Source organism: Abramis brama (assembly GCF_963993115.1).
Source record: "Abramis brama genome assembly, chromosome: 14".
Classification (NCBI taxonomy): domain Eukaryota; kingdom Metazoa; phylum Chordata; class Actinopteri; order Cypriniformes; family Leuciscidae; genus Abramis; species Abramis brama.
In genome coordinates this window covers 15,111,557-15,135,071 of record NC_139976.1, presented here as the reverse complement: position 1 = coordinate 15,135,071, position 23,515 = coordinate 15,111,557, and the positions used below count along the sequence as shown (strand labels likewise).

Genomic DNA, 23,515 nt, shown 5'->3' with positions numbered 1-23,515 from the left:
ATTCACAGATCATTGAAAATGGCACTTCATTTTTTACAGCATATTATTACAATTAAAATGAGCCCAAAATTAACATAATCTATTGCTTTTATGACGAGATATTCTTCATGGAGAAAAAATTGCCCATGAGGGGGTGTCAAAGACTGTACAAAAAGGCTATCTCTTTTCCAAATGCTGTAACTTTTGATTCCTTTATCCAAAAAAAAATAAAAAATTATCCAGATGCAGCTAACATGTAGGGGGACTTTACTAAAAAAGAATTTTCCTCCTACCTTATTTCCTTCCTGAGTTATTCCATGACAAATAAGAAAGATATGCAAAATCATAGTAAAAATTATATATATATATTTGTCTTTTATCAGCCGTTTCTCGGCAGGACAATGTCCAAATGTAATCTAATTTATATTTTCAAAAAATGTAAAAAGAGTTCTTTCAAACGATACCTACCTTTTGACTCTCCTTGCTACAGTTTTGGAGTTATGATTATATACTTTTTATATAGTTTGGTGCAAAATTTGTTGTGTGTGTGGGTGTGGGTGTGTGTGGGGGGTGGGGTGTGTGGGGGGGTTCATATTTGCACTCTTGATGTGTCACCCCTTTATTGCTGTGCACATTTTTTCTGCACAGTGGCTGATTTGTAGTTTGTACCACCAAAACTTTCTCTGAGTTTTAGTGTTTTTTCATATTTCCCATTCATTTCCTATGTCGGTCATTTTTGACCCGGAGGAAGCTAAGTGTGACTATTTTTTTTACGACAAATAAAAAAATTTTTCTTCACATAGCTAATACGACAAAAGTTACCAAGTGTCATCCCATTCCGATGAAGCAAAAACATAAATAAATTCAAAACATAAAAGTTGCGGGTCATTTTTGACCCGAAGAAGCCCAGAGGGTTAAACCATTCACAAGATGCTGCTTGATTTACTTTTGACATACCCTGCACGCACTAGTGTTAAAAAATTGAGATTAGGTGATATCTTTAGTGTGAATAATGTAGATCTCTTAATCTTTCAACAAAATTCTGGCATCACATCATTTCACCCTCATGTTTCAAAATTGTATGACTTTTTTTTCTTTGAGATATGTGACCCTGGACCACAAAACCAGCCACAAGGGTCATTTTTATTCAATTGAGATTTATACATCATCTGAAAGCTGAATAAATAAGCTTTCCATATGGTTTGTTAGGATTGGACAATATTTGGCTGAGGTACAACTACTTGAAAATCTGGAATCTGAGGGTGCAAAAAAAAAATCGAAACATTGAGAAAATCGCATTTAAATTTGTCCAAATGAAGTCCTCAATTGTGCTGCATTCACTCACAAAAATACATTTTTGATATATTTACGGTAGGAAATTTACAAAATATCTTCATGGAACATTATCTTTATTTAATATCCTAATGATTAATATCCATAATGATCATTTTGACCCATATAATCTATTGTTTGCTATTGCCACAAATATACCTGTGCGACTTATGACTGGTTTTGTGATCCAGGGTCACATATTTTGTAAAATGTTTGCTGGCCTTTCCATACAATGAAAGATAACAAAAGTAATTGAAACAGAATAACTTTTTTGTGATCCATGGAAGAAAGTAAGGCATACAAGATTGGAACAACATTTAATTTTCACTTTTTGGGTGAACTATCCCATTAAGGATTTGTGCTCATACTGCTGACAGAGAAATATGCTAAAAATGAAACTGAGGAGATTTTGAGAACTGAGGAGTGTGTTTTGTATATTTGTTCATTTTTTAAATAAGAACAACCATCATATAAATGTAATTACACAATATTAAAAAAAAAACTCCAGGTCCATTCAAATAGTTTTCCTTTGTCTGTTGTATTATTTCATTTCTCATGCGTGTTGAAACTGAGAAGACATTTATAGCCCTTGCCATCATCCCCTCTTATCGCAAATATTCCAGTACTTTAGCACTGGAATGGTTTGTTCAAGGTCACAGTAACCTCACTGGCCACCCACAGTATGAGAGAGGATGTCTGAGAGTATGGGAGTTTTAAGTCGAATAGGCTTACGGTACATTAATAAATCCTTCGCTGGACATCCACACTAAAGTAAAGCGCAGCAGGCTGCTTTACACAAACTGAGGCACATGACAAGTTAGGAGTGAGTTTCACCCTGTCCAAGTCCTGCCTCTGTTCTTATCTTTGCACCTGCAATAATGTTTAAGTTCTGATACAGAGAGCTGTGGTTCTGCTGGGGTTTTTTTAGGCAGAAGTGTTTGTGAGCGGTGGGAGTGTGTGGCAGATACAGCAGCTGCGCTACATGGCACCCTGAACTCAAACCTCAAACCTCAAATGGGCTTAGGAAGTCCACAAAGAAGAGGAATCTGTTATGAAGATATGGCTCATGTATCAAGGCCAGGGGTTCAATGCCACAAGTCAAGGGAACAGTGGACAGCGAGAGAGCCACACACGGAGAAGGCAGAGAGCAGATACTTCAACTTTTATAGCTTTAAAATCATTTTTAAAAATCTATTTTTAATCATTACTTTTAAAAAAGCAATGCCTGTGCTGCATGTGCTCCATTCAATTCCACATTTCAATGATGACCACGTTTCTACATAAGGCACATGGTTATATAATTAATCATGATTATATTATTACGGCTAATTCTGTACACATAAACATAAGACAGTGTTTAAAAACAGGCCAGGTTTCCTGGGAATTTCAAGAGTCTGTGACTTCCACTGAACACTGGATGGCGCTGTAATCCACCAAAAGCAAGAAGCAGGTCACAAACACAACAACAAACATTGTATACTTGCATACTCTCACAGTTGCTGCAAAATATAGAATATTTTCTGTGCACTGTTTATTCTGTATGTATAATTACTCAAAATGAACAGTTTACTGCGTGGAATAATGTATCCACACAAGACACGACCTTTCAGTTCCAGTGTGATGGATGTTTCTGGAATAATATCAGCCGTGATTAGCATGTCTTTCTTGACTCGATGTTTCTTTGGACCGCCAAATGTTAAGGCATTTTTACACAATCGGGATCAATACATTTTAATTTCTTAGATTACAACTGGTTAGGCTACTTGCTGAATAAAACGTGCAAATTCATAAGGTTATTTGACAACAATGTTGCATGCTGTTTGGGAATTATCCCTACTTGGTGACAATACTTTTCAGTTAATATTTTTCAAAAAATATAAATCAGAACACTGTGTCCGCAGTATTCAGTAAGGGCCTTAAGGCATGGAATTAATAATCATTTTAATTCTATGATAATAATAGGGAAGACCACACCACAGATATAACGATAATGACACAGAGGAAAGATATCGTTGGAATTCCTTTCAGAATCCAGAAAGATCACAAACAACAAACAATAAATCAGTAAAAGAAAAAACTCTTTTATTCTTTAATACCATATATAATGCAACAATTGCATATCTTTGGCAAAAATAAACTTTATAAACCTTTTATTAACAGAGGTTAGCTTACAAAATCAAAAATCAGGTTCAGACTGCCACATACATGGCAGACGAACATGACAAAATTGATGGGAAGTGGCAACTCAGTTAGTGGACCATATCTTAATAATAATAATTAATATTAATAACAATAATAATTAATAGGCAGCTGTTTTCAGAATTGGCATCAAATTCTAAAACTACTGCTCGGTCCCCCTCCCTGCATTAATACTTGCATTCTGTGGTAGCACTATGTACAGCTGGGAGGAGAGGAATTGGCAACCATGGTTAAAGTGACAGGGAAAGAGCTTCACAAGGATAGGCAGTTTTATAATAATCAACTCAAACAAGAAGTTCTGGTTTGCCAGTGTAAGGGGGCAAGTGGCAGTTATAGTTCACAATTTCACATGCTTGGGTATATAAAATCCTAATGTAGCCTCAAACAAACACTTAAAAACCCAATCATAAACAAACAACCTAAAGGTCCGGGACCACAGGGTACACACAGCCAGGCGAGTTTTGTGAGCAGCAACTTTGGCGATCTCAAAGGGGACGAAAAAAAAAAAAAAAAGTACGGCCAGGAGTCCAGAGTAGCACAGTTCTCACTTCACATCCGGTTGGATATCCTATCACCTTTAGCTCATTAAATATAATGTCCACTCTCCCCAGCTTCAGTTCCTGTCATCCTTTCTCCCATGATCAGCACCATCCGCGAGCCGCAGTGATGGGAGAATGTCTTTGTCTCAGCTTGCAGGCGTGTTTATTGTGCAGTTCACATTGTCTCTGGTTTCCTCTCATGCCCTGGGAACTCTCTGGAGGTCTCAAAAGCAGCAGTGGAAAGAGGCGGTCCACACAGCACCCCCTACTGGAGGATTCGTCACACATTTTGAACCAAGAAAAAGATGATAAAGACCCGATTCAGGTAGAGGTGATGCTCTTGCCAACAAAAAGTCAAGGAGCAGGAAGAGGGGAGAGTGTTATAATAGAGGTAAAGAGGTTCTTGTTTTGATTGGCCGCTATTTCGTACGCTCCAAAAGCAGGCAGTATGCGCATGGGCAATGATTTAATCAAGTCAGTGAGTGCACGTGGAGCACAACACCTGATTATACAGATCGCTAGCTTCTGAGAAACACTGAGGCTGATGGGCATGCAACAAAAAGCTGTTTCTTTCAAGCTGTTCTCCAGTCATAGTGGTCAGGATGGGGATGCAAAACTGATCCAATCAGGATGCACGGGAGGAGTCACATGGTTTTGACATCATAACTGCGGCAGCAAAAGGCTCCCAGGGGCATGCCGTCACCACCACCACCACACGATATATAAACCAGCAGTACAAAAATAAAATAACTACAGGTATTTAGGTCAACTAATTATTGCATTTCTTCTTTGTATCATGTTTATATTATGATTCAAAATCAATGGCACTTTCAAAATTCTTTTTTCTTTTTTTTTTTTCGCTTTTTTTTCCCCCCCGCTCTGGTGAAGCGTGAGAGGTCTTGGGAGCTTGAAAATCCATGCATTCATTTTCCGTATAAATAAGTTTGTTGATTTAGAGGTGGAAGCATGCAAATCTTCTAAGTTTGAAGCTTTTTGACAGTGTCTCTCTCTCTCTTTTTTTTTTTTAATGATTCACTTCAAACCCTCCAGTTATAAACTAGCTGATGTGGGCTGTTCATTCAAATCGGATTCTTTTCTGTACATATAACATGTCAGTATGGCTTTTCTCTCCTGTGTTTGTATTGCCATGTTTGATGAGTGGACCGGGATGTTATCCCAGTTAAAAGACCAAAGGAAAGAAAACACCCCAACAACTACAAACAAGAAGGAAGATACACCAAACCAGAAGAGAGAGGTTGGGCAGGCCACAGGATGGAGTTGGAGTTGGGAATTGGGTTCATTTTCTACTGAGTTTCCTGCTCTTGTGTCTTGAGGCGACTAAACTGGTGCGAATACCGGCCAGGTGTAGAAGCGAGCCGGCCGCCTCCTTGAGCTCCTCGTCCACGTCAGACCGAGAATCTCTCCTGCTCCTCTTCCCTAAATGCTGGCCCTGCAGCGGGTTGCGTGGCCATCGAGCCCGGCCTTCCCTCTCCTGATCATGGTGCAAACCCAGGCTGAAGTTGACTGGCTGTGAAAGAGGCATCTGGCGAGGACAGGGCGGGACAGGGGTGCTGCTGTAGTTGTGATCCTGCTTCGGATCCCGACTCACAACCACCAAGTCCCTTCGAGAGAGATCTATGGGTCCTTCTTGGTCTGGGTCTGAGAAATCATAAACAGAGTGATAACTGATGATTAGACAGTATTATGAATTACTGTAAGATCAAATTTATTATTTTGATGGCAAAGCTGAATTTTCAGCTGCCATTACTGCAATCTTCTGTTACATGATTCTTTCTGAAATCATTAAAATGTGCAGATTTGCTGCTCAAGAAACATTTGAATTATAATCAATGTTGAAAAAAACAAACAGATGTGCTGCAATTGTTTCAGGATTATTTGATGAATGGAAAGTTCAAAAGAACAGCCTTCATTTGAAATATAAATCATTTGTAACATTATAAATTGATTGTTCTAACGCTAATTTTTGATTGGATGATCCTCATTTGAAACCAATAACATAACAGCCAATATACATTACCACACATACATGATTGCTGTGATTATGTGAACAGTTAAATATGTGCATGTCTTGATTGAAATAAACCAGATGTAAAACATGAATAAAAAGAAGCAGAGGATGAAAAAATGAGGTGTTGGTGTATGTAATGGTGGTCTCTTACATGAGTCAATGTTCTGCTCAGAGGCAGACTTTAACAGCATCATGGCAGTGGCAGCATCAAAATCACATTCTGTAAAGAGAAAGAAATCTTTGATGCACACAGATATTGACTATGTGATGTGTATGTGTGTGTGTGTGTTTAAATGAATGAGTCACTTCCACCCAGGAGCGAAACAGTCTCTTTCTAATTTCAAAGTACCAGTGCCTTGGTTGTCAAGGTTACCAAATACAGGAAAGAGATGGCATCTATGAGGACGGTGTAGACTTCAAGTACAGGGTGAGCGGAACGAAAAGAGCGGAGATGAGTGATAAGCTTCAATGTGTGATGATATGTCAGATAATGGTGTGTAAAATGTGACCAGGTCATGGATTTTCTGAACAGACCTGATGAAGTCTACTAACCTTTTAGGGCACAGCCCTGCTCTGAAGTGAAAAGGTGATGAGGAGGAGACGAGGCACTGCAGAGTAAAGAGAAAGAGTGAGAAGATATTAAACACACCTGTTGGATATTCTCTACACCTCTATAGTAATACAATACAACCGTGTGTGCGCGTGTGCATGTATATATATATTATATATATATATAAAAATTCAATTAAATTTAATTGAATAAGACTCAAAACAGTAAAATATTATAATGGGGTGTAACAATTCACTAGTTTTCTTGATGCATGTGTACAAATCCTGAATGTATCAATCTTGAAACAATTTGATCTCATGAATCACTTGTGTTGCCTAATAACACCGCAATTGAATTCCAATACTAGTTTCTAACTCTTGCTGGTTCCAAAAATAGTTTCAGTTTTGCTCTACCATGTCACACTTTCTCACAAAATATGATGTGCTTTTCGTAGCATTTCTGCTTTCGTTTTGTAAGGTTAGGAAGTCTTTTTCTTTATTCACCAGAAAAACTGCCACAAACAAGACATGATTCCTATCTTTCTCTGAGCCAGGTTACAACTTTGTTCAATTCTCCATCCTATTTTCACATGAATTAAATTATTTTATGCTTAATTCCTGATTTTAAGGTTAGAATTATGGACGGTGACAAAAGAAAAAGCAAGCATGACTCAGATGTTTTCTGCTACGTCTGTGGGTGTTTTACTACATCCAAACAGCTACAGAAAATTATAGATTGTATAATTGTACATATTAAACTGTAACTTTAATATTTGTTGGATTGTGGTGTGTAAAAGAAAAATATGAAGGATCTTTTGCTTTGATCTCTGCTAAGTTTATTTGTGCATGTATATATTATTCTAATAAAACATATTGAGAAAAAAAAAATTAATTTCAGATTTTATGAAAAAAGCTGATTTATTTATAAACTTGTTCTTATTATAAAATTGTTATTATTTGTGGATAGATTATTTGAGCATTTTTCCAATCCTTTGCAGAATGCAAGTTAAATGACATTTTAAAAGTCAATAAAAACTTTTGACGTATAACTGCTTTTGTTAACTTATTTTGATAACTGCATTAAAGCTAATACATGATATATAATTTAAAAAATCTCCTTTTGTGGAAAAAAACTACAAGATGGAAAGTTTATATTGATTTGTTTTAAGATGCCAGGCTGGGTAATTGATTTAGAATGCAAAAGATTTGTGTACCATATTTAAAATAAATATTAAATTACATTATGTGCAAATGAATGGCAACAAAATACACTTAACTTAAAAGCTAGTTTTGCCGCAAAAAAACTGTCTGAAGTGCTTTATTTTTCCTACCTAAGATACAAGTTATTTAAAAATGCATTTTAAAATGGGTGTTAATCAAACGGAGTATCAAATCTGCAAAAAAAAGCTAGAATTAAATACCAGTGAATCAAGATTTGAACCACTATATTATAAATACAACTCAATGAACAACATTTCTAACCACCAATATACTCGCATCTGTAAGTCTGTGACTGCAGCTGAATAGACATTTTATACTAATGCAGCAAGCTGTGGTGTTTTTTGGTAAACAACCTAAATTTTGGTCAACACCAAACATGAGCAGAGCATCATGACAGATAAAAACTTAATCACTACCATTAAATTAAAAAAAGCTGTCTACACTGGAAGTGCTTGTCTGTGACAGTTTGCAGAGTATACTTCTGAAATCTTAGTAAGCACTATACAAGCATTGTTGATAAATGTCAGAATTATCAATTTGTTGTATAATCGGGCCAGTGTTTATACCTAGGAGGGGAGGCAGGAGGGGTGCAGAAGGCATGTGCATTTGGGAAGTGCTGCTTCTTCAGGGCTTGCATCAGCATGGGCCGGAACTCGGGGTGAACGCACCACAGAGAGCCTTTCCCATTGGTCTAGAAGGAACAGAGAGGGGAGGAGTCAGAAGCGCAAGAATGATTTCAGCATGGTGGTGTGAGGAAACGGCTCAGGTTAAATGACAACAGGACCATCTGTCTGTCTGATCCTACACTATACATTCATGAACACATCATGAATGCAAAACTATCATTTTGAATCATCATGAAACTATAATGACCATATGGGAAGGATGTGGAATGGTGGCTTCTACTGTGTTTGCATGGGGGGTTTTGTGTGTGTTTGAATAAAGGACTCATCACCCTTTGTCTGAGGTGTGGTCCTGCAGGGGGAATATGACCTTGACTCACTTCACTAGCCGTGTTCATAAACAGGAAAGAGGAAACATTGCCATGGCAACAGACACCAGGCTGAGACATATGAAACCCACAGATTCGTGTTAATGAAACATACTGTCCTCACCGTTCCATAAATCATTTCGCCATCTACGGTTCACATAGAAGAAATGAAAACATCTGCCTCACTTCATTTAACTGGCTGCGTGCCCTGCTTTGAACACATTGGTTTTCAAAAAGCCCTAAACCAATATCCCTCTTGACAAGCCTGTTAGCACACTGCAGTCAGCCCTGCACTACTTTATACACTGACCCAGTTAGTTAACATCTGAGCGAGTTCTCTGCAGCAATGTTGTGTGAATCAGTCTTGAGAAAAAGATGTTATTCTAATTTATTACAAGGCTCTCTGGAATACTTGATTGTGATTGGTCAGTCGCAGCATTCTGAGGTCAATGAGGCCACTCTGCTGATTTCATGTCTCTTACAGCACATTGTGTTCATGCATATTAAAAATAATTTCAACCCTCATTAATATTTTAAGTATGGCTGTCGATTTAACGTGTTAATTTAATTAATTAGGTATGGAAAAAGAACACAATTAACCTACCCACCCTGCCCTAGAACTACATAGGTCATCTCACATTTCATAGGCTGATTGGTGACGAACAGGAAGTAGTGCAACAGCTCAATGCGTGATGGAGCCTATAGAATGCAGTTAGAAGAATGCCCCTATAATGCAAGATATTGGGGCAAAATGCCCCTGTATGAATTTGTATGATATAGTTAAGCAATATCACACGAGTAACGAGCGCAATAACACACAAATGCAAATGTGATACTGATTTACAAAAGTTCAATAAATAGTAAGTTAACATTGTGGTATATTTTAGACAATATTTTCTGCTTTTGCTCAATTTTATGATATGACAAAGTACAGTGAGATCGCTTAGAGAGCAGATAGAATCGCTCTTGTGATACATTGAGGACATATACCTATCGGTCTGCGCAGCACCGCTTCAAGTCGAACACACCTGGTGTTTCGTTTCTGAATGAATTCACGTATTGAGCGAATAAATCGGGTGAACCAATAATTCAATGGCCCATTCATAAAGAGAGCCACTTAATTCCTCCTGAATGAATCAGCCGTTTGAACGAATCCAATGAATGAATGACTCAATGACTTACTCATTTAGACATACCTACTGGCAGTTTTAGTTTCTTATTTTGAGTATCACTTAAAAAAAAAAAAAAAAACATATTTTGGGGATAATTTGCCCAAACATGAAAATTCAGTTTATTTACATTTACTCACTCTCATGGTGTTAAACCTGCATTACTTTTTCTTTTGTGTACCATAGAAGACATTTTGAAGAATGTTGGTAACCAAACTGTTTTGGTCTGTATATCTAAATACCAATTCAGATGCAGCTTTTGACAGAAAACATAGCCCTTGTAGTCTAAAGGTTTATGTGTAATAAATTCTAATAAATATCTAATAAAATATTTATTTCTAAAACCACTTTTTGTCTATTTAATGCTTTTCAAATTTAACAACAATCTTTTGGGGGTAATTTCTCAGACAAATTTGATGTGTGATTAATTTGTAATTAATTAGATAATCAGCACATCTTGTAATTAATTAGATTAAAAAAAAAATGAATCGCTTGACAGCCCTAATTTTAAGCCCATTCATTTAATAATTTTGGAAATAATGTGCAGTAAGACAATCATTATTGCTAAATAATCCCCTTCGTAATAGGGATGCATCAATATTAAAATTCTGGCAGATACTGGCAAGATGAAAATCATTTAATGCCATTTATCGATCATGGCCGATAATCAATAAATTGCTCATAATAAAATCTTATACTATTTTGTCTAAATATATTCAAAATTAAAAACACTAACACTAAAATTACTAATTTCAAATTGTACCAGTGAATTTAGGCCTCACGGCATTATAAAGTCCAATACAAAACATGAATATACGTTTTTTTGAGATTAGCTAAAAACAACATTTAACAAAAAGCAAAAGTAATATATATATATTATTTCACTTAGTTGTCAAGGGAACATACTTTCATTAATTTCATTTTTTTTTTTTTCAGTTTAATTTTTAATAGTTTTACTTTTAGTTAATAATAACAACATTGGTCATAACAATATACAAATAACAATATTGTGCATCCCTACTTCAACATGATAGAAGACCTGATGTTAATGACTGACTGACTAACTGTCTGTCTGTCTATCCCTTGCATACACGACATGGGAATGTTCCGTTTTCTTGAGTTCTTACCTTTCCTATGCTTCGCTCTACTTTACGGAAGCACTTGTTGAGGGACAGGTTGTGGCGCACTGAGTTCTTCCAGCCAGTAGGGGCACTGGAGAAATATGGAAAATGCTTGAGGATCCAACCGTAGATGTCCTTTACTGGGAGAGATTTGCTGGGCGACTGCTCAATAGCCATGTATATCAGTAAGGAGAAAGAGAAGGGAGGCTTTGACTTGTAAGGATCTCTTTCACTTCCCGCAGAGACAGAGGAGGCAGACGAGGCGGTGTTACTGTGTGGCGATCCACCGCCACCCTCGATGTCAAACAACGGGCTGTTGATGGGTTGTGCCTCGGGTCCACCGAGTGTGAAGTTCTGCAGCAAGTTCTCATGAAGCCAGTTCAGGTTGGTTAGCTCGTCATCTTCAGACTCGCCTGCTACCACACTCAATGCTCCAGTACGAACAATCTGGTCCAGACTGGTAGCCATGGGACTGGAAGCACTCTCTGCTTCAGGGAGAGTTCCAGCTCCACACACGCCCTGCGCTCCAGGAGATTCAGCTTTCTTATCTGGAGACATCCCTATTATCGGACACATCAAACCAGGAGGGTCTGTGGAAGTGAAGGGCATTGGAGAGAACACTGATTACTACAACAGTCAATCACAAATATATTTGGTTTTATTTATTTACCAAAACACAATTTTCATTTAGCCAAAACCGAAAATGAAGTTTGAGTAATTAAATTTGGAAAGCATTGAGTGATTCTTTGCAGTGAGTCTGTCTGTTGTTTGATTAACATTAAAAACACAGACACACACTTTAAGATCAAATGCACGGATCCAATATACTGATACTGTTACACATGCGTTTTCTCTCTCAACCGTTTACGTTCACTTAAGACACTGTTTACAAAGATACTCATAAATCATTTTGTGTGAAATTGTCAGTTCAAGCTCAAGACGACGTGAAAGAGAGCTCAATTCAGTATTCACGTGCTGTCAGACATGGCTTTCTGGGCACATGCTTCCGCAAGTTATCTTTCGCGTTTTCTTGCGCTTGAATGTTTAAATTGGCAAGGCTTAAAAACGCGTGCAAATGCTAAAACTTTCATGACGACGCAGCGCTGGTCCGACAGTCCTGTCAATGAGCCCTGTATATACTCTCTTTTCTCACTGTGTGTGTGTAAGAGAAAGCGACAGAGAGCGCTCTCAGGCCCCATCCACACTACTGCGTTTTCGTTTAAAAACGTAGACCTTTTGCTACGTTTGCACCTCCCGTCCAGACTAAAACGGCAAAAACGGAGAAGTTTAGAAACGCTGCCAACCCTTTTTTCGTTTTGAATCTCCGGAGGGCGTTTTATTGAAGACGGGTCAAAACGGAGGACTTTAGAAACGATGACGTAGTAGAGGCTCACGCTCGGCTCTATGATTGGGTGTCATCAGTCATGGCGTATATCTTTGCTAGCAGCTGTTGTGCAAGTAAATTCTGCATTTTACAATGCTATAACTGCCTACATGCGCTGGAGGCAAGCTATTATTTGAGCGATTTGTGACAATTCCCGTGTGCAGCGGCGGTATCGACCGTACATGGAGCGTCGGTTTAACCCGGGAAGAACCAGCGCAAGGTGGGATAATTTTATCAATGAAGTTGTGTTTACACCGGCACGCGCATGCCCAGTGTTGGTGAATGGTTACGTGATCCGCGTTTTCAGTCGTTTTAATGTGGACGGAGATCAATTCTAATACGCAGCTAAAACGCTGGTGTGGACGGAGATCGTATTCGTTTTAATTCTCCGTTTCTAAACGAAAACGCAGTAGTGTGGATGGGGCCTCAGCCAAGCCACAGTGCGTAAAGCTCAGCAGGCAATGAAATTATATCTGCGCTAAACTTTTTTTGCGTCTAACTCAATTACAGGCGTCTGTAATCATACAATTTACTAGCCATTGGCTAACTGCATATGCGAGTGATTAACTCGGATTGTAGAGGGTTGTAAAGTCCTTCAGTAATGCTTTTCTCAATATTGCAGTCAAACTCTTTTGCTACTCTTTTCACTCGTTGGGCAATAATTGCTAATTTGCTGACATGTTCATCTGTTGTAGCTTATTAACATTGTGTGCACAAAATATGCTGACATAGTCAAAAGGCTTCTTTGGAGAAGTGCTAAACCTTTTTATCAATGATTTAATTTCTCCTAAATGATTTTGCAAAAAAAAAAAATTCAGCCAAACATTTTGGTTATAAAATTTTGGTGCAAAGGTAATGTGTGTAATTTTTGCTGGAGGATTCTAGAATATGACCACAATTGATTAATGTACTAGCATAACAGAAGTCAATGAGAGAATTATGTAATATATTGGTTAAAATTTTAACATTCATAATTTCAAAATGTGAACAGTACAAGATATCTTGAGTTTTTTTCCACTTTATTTTATCCCTAAAACATTGTGATCTCATTGTCATCTCTGCCTGTACCTTTTCTCTTGAGGGAATTAAGAGGCCCTTTAGGACAAAGTTAAGGGCCTCTTAGGCATCTACTCAAGTGTCTGAGTGAGTCATGACCCTCATCTTCAAGACGATACCACACCAGAACAACTAAAGTGTGTACTCTAGGGTTCTTAGAGGAGATTCAAGATTAGAGGGTTCTTAGACAACCACTGAAGACGTGCAGGTCTGTTATCAGCGCCATATAATAAGACAAAGACAAGGATGGAGAGGATAAGTGATATTCAGTTCCAACCAGTGGCCTGCATGGTGGCCCCACACAGCCTGAAGAAACACACACAAGAGAAAAACTCACAAAGACCAATCAGAAATCTACCTGCCACAGACTAAGCAAATGGCTTTAATGGACATCCATGGAAAGCACACAGAATATTTATAAATAAATCATCAGCTCAAGTAAAAGAGGGCTGAGTGACTGGGAGAGTGAACGTTTCTCTGCCCACTATTATACCCACTGCCATGGAAACCATACAGCACATCAATAAATAAATAATCACATAAAGTGCTGCTCTGAATCACTCTCTCTCCCACTCTGGAGAATAGAGTGGAGGGCACAGGGAGGGGGGTTCCACTTCCTCTTTCAGACCGTTCAAAACACCAGACACAAATAAACATCATCCCTTTCACATAAGTACAGTAATATAAGGTGCTAAACAATAGCTTTTACACTAAGTTAAAGAGATGGTTTATCCCAAAATGACAATTATGTCATCATTTACTCATGTTCATGTCATTATGAACCTATATGACTTTCTTTTATCAGTGAAATACAAAAAGAGATGTTTTAAAGAATGTGCATGCTGCTTTTTTCCCATACAATGAAAATGGATGGAAACTAGGGACCGTCCAACTCCAAAAAGGAAAAACATGCACCATAAAAGTAGTCCTTGTGATAGCTGAGATATATTTCAAGTGTTCCAATGCTACATGACAGCTTTGTGTAACAGCAGACTGACAATTAAGCAATTGTTCACTGAAAATGCTTTACATTTGTGATCACCATTTAGTTTTACTATGTTCCACTGAAGCAAGTAAATCATTCGTGTTTTGAAAGACAAGGTGGTGAATAAGCGACTATTTTAAATTCCGCATGATTAGGCTACTCAGAATAAAATAGCTTTCGCATTACGGATTAATGCAATGTAGGGCTGCACGATTAATCGCAATTAACCGGTTTGGCTTATTGCGATTAAAAAAAATAAAATAAAAATGAAATAAAATAAACATCGCAAAGGCTGTGATTATTTTTTTATGCACAGCTTGTCAGTGAGGTACAGCTCTGTGATCAGTAGTAAATTCTGCTCCATGTGAAAGCACTACGAGTTTGAGTCGCTTAAAACACGTCAAACATCTTTCCAAACATTTATGAACCTCTTGTCCAACATAAGACAACATTTCATGAATCTATCAAAGCGTTTCAATCTTTTGTTTATACAGCTACAGCAATAGTTTGATGCCCATAGGGATTTCCTGGAATGACACGCTATCTACTTCTGCGGCGGGGCATATTTAGAGTTTCTGCACAAGAGCGCCCTCTGGCATTCAGAAGGAGCAGCATTTACTACTGATCACAGAGGCCTGCTGCACTTACAAGCTGCGCATTAGGGATGTGACGGTGAGGATATTTTCCCACCGGTTAATTGAAATGTCACAACACACTGTAATACCGGTATCACCGGCGGGGGCTTTTAAAGCGAAACTAAAATATGCACGTCGTCCGCACGGGCATCTTTCAAATTAGCGCCAATTCGGGGGCGGATTGCTTGAATGGTGAGTTCATTAGCCTATTATTCTTAATGAAGAACACAACAACAAAACAGTACAATGACAAATTCGCTAAAATAGGCGCTTTTACATTTCGCATTTTTTACACCAAATATTCCGGTATCACGATTCGGCTCACAATTAATTTTGACGCAGACACGTTCATTTTTTAACTGTAGTGTCTGTTCTCTAACTGATCTAAATGATTTTATAAAAAAAATAAAAATAAATCGACACTAGGGGGCGGTGCCGCGGTGGGCAAGTGATGTAACCGGTGTTGCCTCTGAACACTGGTAACACCGTCAACACCGACTATCGTAGCAAGCCTACTGTGCATAAAATAATCGCAGCCTTTGCCAAATTGAGTGCGGATTAATCGTGCAGCCCTAATGCATAGATTTGATTTCAAACTTTAATTTTTATTATAATTATATTTGAACTCAAAATAATATGAACAGGGAAAAAATTAAGTAAAAATTAAATGATCTCATGTTATTGTTTTATCAGTCAATTACATTTCCTGCCTTTTAAATCTGTAGGATATGGGTAATACTAGTTATATTGTTGATATTTGTTCCCCGGTACAGTTTTGTCTTGTCTGCTTCTTACATTGCATTTTTAAAGGGCTTGTTTAACTCTTTTTGTGATATCTGGCAACCCTTCAACCGGAGCTTTAATGAAGAGGGTGAAGAGTTCAGAAGAGAGTAGAAGGAGGGCAGCAGTGTGTATACCGAAAAGCAGCTAGTGCCAATTGGTCAGGAGTTATCTAATAAAGTAGTTTAAAATATACACACCTTGCAACCATGTTATTATTTTACTCTAGCCTGGTGGAGACTGAGAAACTGTCACCGCTCAGCCGCTCGGCTCTCACAGCGTGTCTTTTGCATCAATAAAATGTGATCAGTTTATGCAAGCGTCAAGTTGAGACATACGAATCCAAGAAAGTGATTATCAGCTGGTTCCAATCAGTGGCCGATCATTTGGACTTTTGAAAAATATAATATGTTGATTCGCTTTTACAAGCAGGAATTGACAATTTCCACATGCCGTTTTGTTTTCCAGTGCCATTCTCTTTGGATGTCTTTCTTCATGGTCACTCAAGGGCAGGGACGACAGCAGTATGTCCTTCATAGAACATTTAGTACCGTCTACTTTCCCTTCTGCCCCAGGAGGAGACTTGATCTCTGCTCTCATGGTGGCTCTCATTAGCAAGACAAATCTACCTCCCTTCAACAAACTCATCAGCCCATTACCAAACCCTCCATCCACACATACAGACAATGCTAATGGTGACAATCTTACCACGGTTAACTACTTCAAACAGAAATACGGCCAAACAAACCCACAATGCGTAAACTTTGGTCAATGGGAGGGGCAGCTGAGAAACACAACTAATTACCGTTTTAATTCCTAGGCTCTCTGGGAAAGCTATGCCATTTATTTAATGTCACTGATAATTATCCAGAATAGTTTATGTACACTCTAATGTTAAAGTCGCAATGAAACAATGTAAAGACAAACCTTTTCTTCAGTATTGTAAGATAAATCTGAATGTAACAGATTACTGAAAAAGAAAAAGAAAAAAAAATTCAACTTTTGCAAGCACCATTTATTTTCCTCAAAAAAAAAAAAGAAAAAAAAAGAGTGAAATTATCTAATGGATTTTACAAAGAACAACCTGTTTTTCCTTTTCATTCCCTCTATCTAAATTCCATCAGTTAGAAGGAGGATTTATTCAGTACTGAACCGCTGATGTTTGCAGAACAGAGTACTGGGACGAGCATGTGCATCTGTAATAAAACAGTTGGAGATGGAGATCAAGGGGTCTTCTACGTGTTTAAGCATGCTTAAACAGCCCGTTTCAATTGGACGTCTCTGCTGAGGTATAAGAGCTGTTCTGCCTTGATTCCTGTAGCGGTTGGTATTGGTCTGTCAAGTATCAGTCCTGACTCAAGGGCTCACAGCGCATCTCTGTCGCTGTGTGAGAGAGCTGATCTAAAAGCCCAGCAGGAAGGTCACCTAACCCCTATTAGAAAACTACTGGAGATTAACTACTTTTTTATTTTTCTCTGTATAATCCAGAATTCAGGTATTTTCCTTGATGTCGAGGAGACATCTGACAGAGACTAATGGATTTACTTCCAGTCACAATAAGCTCTAAGAAACTCTAACAAATCATACAGTACAAAGACCCTGTTGTTGTTAGTTAGTTCAGGGCTAGTTTTCTCCACAACTCTGAATCACATTTAAAAGCTAAAGCTTCTTAAACATTCATATTCTGCAAGGATTCTAGAAGCTCGAAAGCCGTAATCCACAGCTGTAAAGACACCACATGAACAATGCCTGAGTTTGTTTTTAAAATTGAACATTTCAAAACTTGTGTCAGAAATGTTTTTATTTTCAATTAAACAATGTAGGCCTAATTAAAATGAATTTAAATCTTATTTACATACAAATGAGTTCCTTAATTTCATAAATGCTTCCTATTTGTTAACTTAACAACTTTACTTTATGTAAAACATATAATATTCCAAAACAAATTCACAATAATTAATCCGTAAAGCCTGTAATTTATCTCTAATAGATGCAGAGTTTTATAAACAAGTCCATTTGGCGTTAAATTGTCTGTCCCCACCAACCATTCAGGCTATCAACATTTTGGTGCTTTTATCACAAAATTTGCTAGCTAAATGGAAAGCACGCAGTTTGAACTGTGTCACTAAGTGCCAATCAATGACAGTTTTTGCATATATACACAAATATTACAAAAACATGACTTGAATTTTGAGAATTAATCTGTGAATGAACACTTCAACAATTAAATGTTAAGTTTTACACACTGCACTGCATGCAAAAATATGATTGAATCAAGCCATGTTAACAATCTGTCTGTCACACTGCATGACTGTTGAGGTTATTTTTTTCTGCGACTAACTAATTAAAACTTGGTTGAAGAAAACTCTTCTCGTCAGCTAACGTTCAGTCGAACTATTAGGGGGCAGCTCTAGTAGAAATTAAGCAAAAGAAGGTGAAGCCTCAAAAAAGCACGCCCACCTTTAGATTGGTGCAGGTATGACATCACTTTGTAGTTTTCAGAAGCTTAGTGATGGTGGCGTTGAATTCTAGCGATCATGGTAGTTTGTTTATAGCCTACCTTTAGCTTTTTAATTCTGGCGACTGCATAAAAAGTTGTGTTTATCTGTGGTAATTATCTTGATGGACAAAACGTGCAAGTATCATAAACTTTAACTAATCAAAGAGCTTGTTTTTTTTGCGATAATCCAAAAGCCTATGGAAAAATCCTATTGGGTTTTTGTCGAGGGAACCAGTGTGCATTTTAACTGTCGGTTGACCTATAAAGTGACGTCACACCTGCACCACTCATTTACGTAATTGCATTGGACCAATGGTAGTTTGAAGCCGTTTACCAGCCGAAGAGAACTTTTCTTCGTTTTAGCCTGACTTTGTTCGGAATTATGTCACACTAGTTTCTCATTTTTTTCCATGGTGGTGGCATACAAACCTTCACCCATACAAGCCTCCACACAATCTTCACAGCATGCTGTCTGGACTTCGTCCCGTGTCATTGTCACACCCTACAGTCTCAATTAAACACACCCTGTTTATTCACACAGGAGTGACCAACACAATGGAGGCTATTGTGATCACAATGACACAGGCTATGGTACTGGGGGGCAAGCTCTTCTCATCAAGGCACTGCCTGACATTAGCATCACTGTCAATGGACAGAGGGGCCCTAACTGCCTGCCGGCTGCTCGACGGACTTAAATCCTTCAGAAAGGAGACGAAGAACTAAACGAGGAGTGTGACAGACCAAGTCTAAGAACCCAAGGTTGAGTAGGGGGTTGGAGTGGGCGTGAGGTGTGAGGTGTGACACGGTCCAGGCAAATGCAGGGGGAAAAAAAGCACACATTTGCAACTGAAATCCAGAGCAGTCGCCTATATTTGATTACCACGCCCCGGTGTCACCATGTAGCCATGGCAACCACAGCGTTATAGCCTCCTGGGGATGTGAGTTGCGCCTTCTGGTCTAACGTTGAGGGCATCGAGGAACAAAAAGAGGCTAACAGCAGATGAGAAATATGTGCAGCTGGAGGTATAATGAGAGGATGGTAGGAGGAGGGGTCAGCAAACAAAGGCATTGTCGTTACAGGCCGCATAAAAGCTCGGACATAAGTTTGATTTGCTTTTCAATTGAGCTTGGAAAAGCTGACGGGTTTTACTACAAAAACAATTATAAAGTCTGATAATCTTTGGAGGAAAACAACTGTATGTTCGTTTAAATGTTTTGCCACTTAACCAGGAAGAGTTGCCAAATATAAATTTGTGGTCAAAGCTTGTTGTTGTTTTTTTACACCCCTCTTGAAGAGAGAATGAAGCATTTACTGTAATGCATATGTTTCTGCCTATTGTTTTAAACTGTTGTTGACTGCTCGACACTTTATTGTCATGCACTCAAACTCATCAAAATGAAAGTTGTTTAATTTTGTTTTGACTGAAAGATTCAGCCAGCTTTGGATGTCTATATACACACACTTTTTTTTTTTTTTTTAGTATTATTCTTTCTTTATAAAGACACGCAAACCTGGTTGAACCTTGCAGCAAAAACAATGATTTAAACTCGTACACTCTGCATTTTTGGGACAGCAACGTGCATGCAGCCAAGAGCCAGATCTTATCTATCATTGTGAGAGTCATAATGAGACTAATTAATTTCCCGTTTAATGCCAAGAGAGAAGCAATAAGCAAGGGATCATTTGCTGTGTCCTACAAAAGCCCTCCAGAGAAAACAGCACTGCACAGACACTATTGCCATTCTCTACATTAGCGCAGGATTCGGTACTAATGAAGTCTCTTAAGGCAATTGCGCCCTTTCTGATACAGCCAGCCATGCATCTGAATTCTGTACACTGGGAGTACAGCTAATGTGGTCATACTGCATATAAAAGCCAATACATGACAACCCTGTTAACAACACAGACACCCTTTTCACTGCCTACGCAACATGACCTGAATGAGTCTACAGTCTAAAGTGCAAAAGTAGACAGCAGAACTAAATAATGTGCTCATGTGACACGCAGCTAGAGTTGTGTACTCGTCTCTCCAGCTCTTCCCTAAGCACAGCTATGCGTTCACTCTGACCACGTGTCAATGTCACTCAGGCGTTATCTGCAGCCGGAAATAATGAGTGCACGTCTGCGTCAGAACATCGCATTTCATCAACAAGTCACGAGCAAAACTATCAGTCCTTTGCTTTCGATCTCAACGAAAGTTTATGTCCAACCAACACATGTAATAAGCCAAACAAAACAAGAAAATAACAGCCCCCTCCCTCACTTCTCGTGTTACATAGTTGCCCTAGATTCTCACTACTCGCTACAAACTGAATATTTATTTGTAACCTTCAACTGTAACCTTTAGCATTACAGGCGACAATCAGGCGAGTTCGATTAGCGTTCTATTCGAACGTTCTCTCTGATATTTGAGCATTCAAATTTAAAAGGCGCTTTCGCGAAAATTGACGTTTTGAATTGTAATTTTATCTTAAAATATTTTATGACTGCATATCTGTCGTGCGTTCTGAAACTTCCGCAGATAATGTCACAAGAATGCTGGCCAGTCTTCTTTAAAATGAGGATCTTCAGTTAGCGTCAAGCTAATGCGTGGAGATTCGCGGAGAGCTTCCGAACACCACGCGAAATAAAACAGCTAAGTCCTGGGATATACTTATTGTTTTCGAGTATTCATTCAGGAAAAGTAGACGAATATGACTGGTATGTGGTTGGTTTAATGTCTCGTATCGGCTCGACGGCAAACGCATGCATTTCACTCAACTAAGTTAGCTAGCAAGATCACATGGTCTAAAATGTTTCTAAAATGATTCTGGGAATAGAACGGACGAGTGTACATTTCAATACGAAAGGTGAAAGAATAAATAATTGATTCGTTCAACAACAAAAATCAACATAAACACCGAAATAAGGGAGGTCAATGGCTTGTTATTGACTAGAATTTTTTTTTTTTTTTTTTTCACTAGACACGTTTCATACTTGTCATCTGATTTAAAACGCGATGGCATATACGATTCCCCTTTAAATAAACAGCATTATAAATCCACTGAAAAGCGTTTACTTACATTCGTGCATTCTACTGTCGCGTCCGACGACAAAAGCTGCCGTGCTTTCATGCAGTAGCCTTTCGCTCGCGCTGTGTCAAAAGATCAGCAGCTGCTTCCTCCATCCACGCAGCAGCGCGGAGATCACGCCGCACGGCAACGCTTCCGTACCCCCCCTGCCGTCGCCAAGGCAACAGGGCCACTTCAGCCAATCACACCCCCTCCTCTCCGATATCCCCCTGACAACTGCCGCATCGCAGTAGCACTTTTTTAGCAAACCTAAGCAATTGCGTTCAGCACGCGCTCCGCGTTGCACCACGTTATTCATTCGAGGTTTGTGAGGAAAAATCTCGGTGTTATTTCAAACCAGTCGGTGTAGATTCAGATGTTTTTGACGTCACATTCTCATTGAGAATATGCTTTATATTTAAAGGCTTTACTAACTTAGATGGCGTATGACCACCAACCAGCTTACGTTGGAAACGAGGTCAGATGCTGTTGCGTCATTTCGCGGGGGAGACCTGGAGGCTCGTCGTCCAATCGCAGGCTATTGCACGATGTGAGGTAGAGAAGTGCTTAACAAAACTTACCAGGCAAACTTATGTAAGTATTGTGCTCCAGAAATATTTTTTTTTTTTATCTCTTTGGAAAGTAAGGACTATGACCATAAGAGTTTTATTGTAGCCTACTTTGTTTTCCCCTCTGGTAAATATTAACCCTTTCTGGCTGAAATTATGTTAGAGAGACAAAAATGTCTGCAGCCATAACCAGTCAACATTTTAATAGTTATTTCTAATGTGCAATGTATCAGTTCTGACTGACAGTTTTAATACCAAATAAAATCGGTACTCACATCTAAAAGTTTGCAGTAGCGCAGAGTAAATATCTCTAAGTGGGTTAATTGTAAAGGCCTGCATTATCTTATTAAACAATTAGAAAGAAGTAAAAGTGAGTTAACTGTAGCCTCATTATAGGAGCTGTTTATGCAACCCCCATGCATGTTGGGTGATCACATGATTGATTTATGGCATTGAAGTGGGCCGAATAAGGGGCCTGTCTTCAGCAGAGGACAAAGTTTAGAGGAGATACAGCTTATTGACTTCATTCTCAAAGGTCATCACACGTGACACACTCAACAGGAATCTCACAGGTTAATTAAATTGAATATTTTCATTTTGCTATAAAACATGACCAATACCATTTAGTTTAAGTATTTATTCATGTATTTTTACGTTAACGTTTATAGAAACCACTTGGCTTTTTATTGCAGACATTGCAGTCATCCAGTTTAATATACAATTCAGTTCCACTCATTTCCGTCGATAAGCAGTTCACGGCCATGTGTGTTCAAACACTACGTCTCCATTTATTTGGCCTTAAAAGTCTGAACTACGTAACAGTCATGTATCTGAAATGACTTTATCATTAATTCAAGTTTTTAGTTTCTCTGAATAATGCAAGCACAATTTTTTACGTGTATGGATAGTATTAGATGCAAAGCAGCCAATTTGTCAATGACATAAAACCTCAAGTTACTCTGACACAAACTTAAAAGTGTGGAATATTAACTACAGAAGTACTCTCTCAAAATTGTATCCATATTATAGGCTTTTTTGAGGAGTACAATCCAAGGAAGAGTTGTTTCTTTGAAGCCTGAAATCTAAGCATGTCTATTTAATAGATTTAGACAACAGACAACCTTTGAACATAGATTATTGCGATATGGATTATTTCGTATAAAAAACACAGAATGAAGCATAAAAATACAAATACTTGAACCAAGAGTGTGTCAGTATGCCACAGAATGTCTAAAAGTCAATGCGGTTCAGGTTGTTTGCCTGTAATGATGGTGCATATTTACCTAGGAATAGTGGAAAGAGAAGGGTTTATGATTTCATGAGTTATTCTTATCAGACTAGATAAAGCACAGCGCTATAAAAGTCTCCTACAGCGAGGAGCTTGCTTCCGTTATTTGCACAAGTCGAGTATATGCATTATAATATT

General features: G+C 38.3%; 1 protein-coding gene across 1 annotated transcript; it reads right to left on the bottom strand.

Annotated features, from left to right (window-relative positions):
• Nucleotides 1-3,372: 3,372 nt before the first annotated feature.
• On the bottom strand, nt 3,373-21,912 carry foxn2b (forkhead box N2b). The gene is made up of 6 exons (XM_084135209.1): nt 21,533-21,912; nt 11,136-11,719; nt 8,415-8,539; nt 6,631-6,686; nt 6,230-6,298; nt 3,373-5,708 (listed from the first exon to the last, which is right to left on the bottom strand). The coding sequence occupies exons 1-6, from the start codon at nt 21,540-21,542 to the stop codon at nt 5,347-5,349; spliced, it is 1,206 nt and encodes a 401-aa protein (XP_083991335.1). The 5' UTR covers nt 21,543-21,912; the 3' UTR covers nt 3,373-5,346.
• Between the last annotated feature and the right edge of the window lie 1,603 nt (nt 21,913-23,515).